Source organism: Biomphalaria glabrata, chromosome 7 (assembly GCF_947242115.1).
Source record: "Biomphalaria glabrata chromosome 7, xgBioGlab47.1, whole genome shotgun sequence".
In the NCBI taxonomy this organism is placed as follows: Eukaryota; Metazoa; Mollusca; class Gastropoda; family Planorbidae; genus Biomphalaria; species Biomphalaria glabrata.
In genome coordinates this window covers 18,065,458-18,071,706 of record NC_074717.1, presented here as the reverse complement: position 1 = coordinate 18,071,706, position 6,249 = coordinate 18,065,458, and the positions used below count along the sequence as shown (strand labels likewise).

Sequence of the window (6,249 nt, the reverse complement as noted above, 5' to 3'; positions counted from 1 at the left end):
ATACACAACTATTTCATTTTTAAACTCAATAGACCGTAACTATTTCATTACTGAATTCAATAATACATCTAAATTAGATACCACATCCATCCAAAGAAAGGTCAGATTTTTTAAATATTCAATTCCAAATCCAAGTAATGTTAAGAATAGAAATACTTCAAATGTTTACCTTCAAAATCAATCCTGCCATCCCCATCAATATCTACTTCTGCTATCATTTCATCAACTAAACACAAACAGTTGAAGAAAAAAAAAGGAATTTTTAAAATGTTATATAAAAGAAGGGAGATAATAATTGTACATTTATTTAGTCCAGTATTGGATAAATTATTTGATTAAAAAATACATTTTTGTTTAAAATTTAAATAATGCTGTCAAAGTTTTTGATAACAGTTTGACATAAACATAATTTTGTCTAAATTGGAACACAAATTATGAACAATAATGTGGACGTTAGCCTGTCTACTTTTGACTTGGTTTTTATGTTTCATTACGAAAGAAAAGAAGCTGCACTCAATTTCTTCAGAAATATAAATGTAATTACAGGAAATACCTTAAAAATATATTTATAAATTGAATTTCAACATCTTATTAATCAAATGTAAGATTTACTTCAAGGTTACATGTCAAGCTTTTTAAATTGCATTGATGTCTTGAAATTATATAGGTCATGAAGTTTTCCCAAGCTAGCTTCATAATTCCAAAGCTTAATTTCTTAACTAACTAAAGTGTTTGAAAACTTTGAGCTGAGTGTAATTGCTATCTCTAATTATATTTTGAACATTTGTTGGCAGGCTGAATTGAGCATGGCAAGAGTTGGAATTAATTAATACACAAGAAAAGAAGAGTTGTCTAACTTACTTTCTTCCTCTGTTAGTTCCTCTCCCATACATTGAAGAACAGCTCTAAGATCTGATGGTGTGATATAACCACAGCCAGACTTATCAAAAACCTGGATTCACAAATATTACAGGAACATTACAATATAAGCAAGAAATCAGCAAGGGTAGAAAAAAAGGGTGAAGATTTCTATAAAAGTGTCAACCTACCATTTTATATTCTTCAAAAGTATAATTTTGGGTTTTGTAATTAGAATGTATATCTCAGACTTGTGTATACGTATACATAATACAATAATTAGTGCACACAATTACTCAGGAAGGCTCTAGATAATATGAGAATGATACAAGTTTTCCTGGAGTAATACTTTTCTGCCCTGGTAGAAATGTCCATGGATTGGCAAACTTAATAAGTAAAGGAAAGCTGACTTTCAGTGAGTAAACACTAGACCTTGAAAGTAAAGCTGACTCACAGTGGGTAAACACTAGACCTTGAAAGTAAAGCTGACTCTCAGTGGGTAAACACTAGACCTTGAAAGTAAAGCTGACTCTCAGTGGGTAAACACTAGACCTTGAAAGTAAAGCTGACTCACAGTGGGTAAACACTAGGCCTTGAAAGTAAAGCTGACTCACAGTGGGTAAACACCAGACCTTGAAAGTAAAGCTGACTCACAGTGGGTAAACACTAGACCTTGAAAGTAAAGCTGACTCACAGTGGGTAAACACTAGACCTTGAAAGTAAAGCTGACTCACAGTGGGTAAACACCAGACTTTGAAAGTAAAGCTGACTCAGTGGGTAAACACCAGACCTTGAAAGTAAAGCTGACTCACAGTGGGTAAACACCAGACCTTGAAAGTAAAGCTGACTCACAGTGGGTAAACACCAGACCTTGAAAGTAAAGCTGACTCACAGTGGGTAAACACTAGACCTTGAAAGTAAAGCTGACTCACAGTGGGTAAACACTAGACCTTGAAAGTAAAGCTGACTCACAGTGGGTAAACACTAGACCTTGAAAGTAAAGCTGACTCACAGTGGGTAAACACTAGACCTTGAAAGTAAAGCTGACTCAAAGTGGGTAAACACTAGACCTTGAAAGTAAAGCTGACTCACGAGACCTTGAAAGACCTAACCAGTTTTTTTTGTTAAGTGGGAAGAGGGACTTACAAAGCCAACTAGCCCAGTCTGAAAACACATCATGCTTTTCTACTATGCCAAAAATAGTGGCTATCAACAAAATGGCAGCCCTTCAATTGAATCTTCTGGTAATAAGTATAGGAAGGGATTTTATGAAATGTGTATCTAGGTATAGGAAGGAATTCCCCAAAGTTATTAGACCTATCTAAGTTATGAGCTAACAGGCATATCTAATTTATGAGCTATTAGACGTATCTAAGTAATGAGCTAACAAACACATCTAATTTATGAGCTATGAGACGTATCTACGTTATGAGCTAAAAGACTTATCTAAGTTACAAGTTAACAGACATATCTAAGTTATGAGCTAACAGAACAGACGTATCAAAGTTATGAGCTTAAAAGTTTTATGAAGGGCGAGAGACAATGGATATGTGGTATGATGGAACCCCTGTGTTCTTCAATTGACCCAAAAGTAAAACAAAAAACTATTTAGATTATCACTTTGTATTTTTAGGCCTACATTATATTTTACATATTTTTAAGCAATCTGGACAACGTAAAAAAACAACTCTTGCTATCCTACTTAGAACAGCTTTTGATGGAGAAAAGTGGAGGGATTTGATTACTTGAACTGTCACAGCAGCCCTAGGACAAAAGTCAAGGTGCTGAAGTCTAACAGATCTCTATATTATCTTCACGGTCTACACATCTCTTTAGAGTTATTTCCATTATTAAGCAGCAATTTCTTCAATGTAATGCGAGATGAGGCAACTTTGTAGATGATGTGGCTGGATCTATAGCCCTCCTTATAGACATTTAGAACATAGTTCAAAGAACATGTCAACTGCTCTACAAATGTCTGACCTATACATTTTGTTGAAACAATTTTCAACACTTCTTACATTTTCTAGTCAAAATACTTCCAATAATTTAAATAGAGTCTTAAAAGATCTCAGGAGAGACATGGTTCTAATAAGAAGCTTTCAAATATAACATTTTTTGATATCAAGAATATTGCTACAAACAAAAACCTAGCCTAAAACTTCTTTATTCTTTATGTTTGTCAGTTGTGATGCAGAATCCTTAGGTCTACTAGCTAAAACCAATTTATTTATGTCTATGCCTTAGGTCTACTAGCTAAAACCAATTTATTTATGTCTATGCCTTAGGTCTACTAGCTAAAACCAATTTATTTATGACTAAATATCGCTACAACTAGGTCTATGTTTTTATAGCACCAATACAAGTAATTCTATGGGCACATTTTATGGATCTCTATATATTGTATTGACATGTTTACAACTTTCCACCACACCCAATTCTCTCCCTTCATGCTCCAAAGTTGGATGCACCTTTCCAGCACCTACCCTGAATGCTTGCCTCAGTTCTTCTTCCTCATCCTCCTCGCTGTTTTCACTGATCCCGCCCACATTGGCCATGACCTGAACGAATTCTTCAAACGAGAAAGTGCCATCTCCTGTTGGGTATAGATGTAGAGAATGTTTGGTTTGAAACAAAGTTAATCTGTTAAGTATGGCTAAATAGTCACCGATTGAACAGTATTTGACAGAAACGTGATGATTGTATAGTTAGTAGAAACTAGGTTTTAAGTTGAAAGGAAGTTTATGTTTTTATATTCCTTTGATTTTAACTAGGCTAAACCAGGGAGACAGTAGATGTTTTTGTAGAGATTGGAACACCTTCCATTGAGCCAATGTTGTTGTAGTCGACATGCACTTCAAATTAATGATATTCTTGGCTTTGCATTTTTGTTTATCTCACGTCATAGTTTAGTGTCCTAGGTTTTGTTGCAGGGCTAATCATATTTCGTTTACTGCATTAAATACATATTTTTGTACAAAGCTTATATTAACTCACTGTCTGTCTGGTACCAATTTTCTATTCATTATTTCTTCCACTTCCCAATCGTTGATCAAGTTGAAATTTTGCAATTATTCATTGCCCCCAAACAAAACGTGAATCATTAATTTAGTTTCGTTTCGTATAGAGACAGTGCTAGCTAAGGGGAGATAAGCCTTGTGTAGAGGTCGTAGCCTACTAATGTGAAACTACCAAGAGATACCTTCACCTCTCTGGCTCAGTGGAGGCTTCAACCCTCGGGTTCAAAGTCAAGTCGAACAAAGATTATTATTTTTTAAAAATTTGAAATTACTTTTAAAAGTCAGCACAAAAACTTCTCCCAGATACCCCCTCCTCCCCAACAGTTGCACACAAGTGAATGGACCAGATCGCATGATAAGGCAAGAAGTTGCGCTTAATAATATCACTTGGTAAAAATAGTTCCAATGCACAGATTTATTATTGTAAGTCTAGTTCTATTACAAATTAATTACATTATTGATTCAAGAATAATTGACACAATTACATTTAAGATTGGCTTTTTTTTTTAACAAAAAAGTAATTTGTCTATTTTTGTTTTCTATAACTTTGATAGCCACCGGCTGGAAACTTGTTTGTGTAGGGAGCTCAGTACGAGAACGAAACTATTTGTGTTTTCTATAACTTTGATAGCCACCGGCTGGAAACTTGTTTGTGTAGGGAGCTCAGTACGAGAACGAAACTATTTGTGTTTTCTATAACTTTGATAGCCACCGGCTGGAAACTTGTTTGTGTAGGGAGCTCAGTACGAGAACGAAACTATTTGTGTTTTCTATAACTTTGATAGCCACCGGCTGGAAACTTGTTTGTGTAGGGAGCTCAGTACGAGAACGAAACTATTTTTGTTTTCTATAACTTTGATAGCCACCGGCTGGAAACTTGTTTGTGTAGGGAGCTCAGTACGAGAACGAAACTATTTTTGTTTTCTATAACTTTGATAGCCACCGGCTGGAAACTTGTTTGTGTAGGGAGCTCAGTACGAGAACGAAACTATTTGTGACTTGTAGAGTTGAAAGTAGCACGAACAACAAATACATTGATCAAACTGTTGATCTAATAATGGACAGAGATGGAGTCAATTCTTTCAATGTACCGGTACAGTGAACATTTAAGTTATAGCATTGGACAGTACGAGTTGTCTACCCCGCATTGGAAAGAAATTTTATTCTAACACTAGACAGAGAGAATAACAATAAACATAGAGAAAATGTATTTCTCCTAACATATGTACACAGGGGAACTTTCTCATGTTGGACATAGGGGAACTTTGACCTCATGATGGACAGAGGGGAACTTTGACCTCATGATGGACAGAGGGGAACTTTGACCTTATGATGGACAGAGGGGAACTTTGACCTCATGATGGACAGAGGGGAACTTTGACCTTATGATGGACAGAGGAGAACTTTGACCTTATAATGGACAGAGGAGAACTTTGACCTTATGATGGACAGAGGAGAACTTTGACCTCATGATGGACAGGGGAGAACTATGACCTCATGATGGACAGAGGAGAACATGGACCTCATGATGGACAAAGGAGAACTTTGACCTCATGATGGACAGAGGGGAACTTTGACCTCATGATGGACAGAGGGGAACTTTGACCTTATGATGGACAGAGGGGAACTTTGACCTCATGATAAACAGAGGGGAACTTTGACCTCATGATGGACAGAGGGGAACTTTGACCTCATGATGGACAGAGGGGAACTTTGACCTCATGATGGACAGAGGAGAACTTTGACCTCATGATGGACAGAAGAGAACTTTGACCTTATAATGGACAGAGGAGAACTTTGACCTTATGATGGACAGAGGAGAACTTTGACCTCATGATGGACAGGGGAGAACTATGACCTCATGATGGACAGAGGAGAACTTTGACCTCATGATGGACAGAGGTGAACTTTGACCTCATGATGAACAGAGGAGAACTTTGACCTTATGATGGACAGAGGAGAACTTTGACCTTATGATGGACAGAGGAGAACTTTGACCTCATGATGGACAGGGGAGAACTATGACCTCATGATGGACAGAGGAGAACTTTGACCTCATGATGGACAGAGGAGAACTTTGACCTCATGATGGACAGAGGAGAACTTTGACCTCATGATGGACAGAGGAGAACTTTGACCTCATGATGGACAGGGGATAACTATGACCTCATAATGGATAGAGGGGAACTTTAATCTGATTTGGATAGAGGGGAAATTTGAACTCATGATGGAAAAGAGAAATGTGAGAAAGATATAGAGAGAAGTATGGGCAAGATTTCAGAGCTCGGAATTGTCAATAAAGAACGAGAAAGAGAAGTGAGAGAGAGAGAGGAGTGAGAGAGAGATGGGAGAAAGAGAAATTTTAATTCCA

The 6,249-nt window shown here is 36.7% G+C and overlaps 1 protein-coding gene across 6 annotated transcripts in view; it reads right to left on the bottom strand.

Moving 5' to 3' along the window:
• The window catches only part of LOC106061631 (calmodulin-A-like), a 29,190-nt gene that overhangs the window by 1,500 nt on the left and 21,441 nt on the right, over nt 1–6,249 (bottom strand). For all 6 annotated transcript variants that reach the window (XM_056035312.1, XM_056035310.1, XM_056035311.1 and 3 more), the window contains 3 exons: nt 3,345–3,454; nt 862–952; nt 170–226 (listed from right to left, as the gene is read on the bottom strand). In XM_056035312.1, the coding sequence (XP_055891287.1) occupies nt 170–226; nt 862–952; nt 3,345–3,454 (258 nt within the window). The remainder of the gene's footprint in view (nt 1–169; nt 227–861; nt 953–3,344; nt 3,455–6,249) is intronic.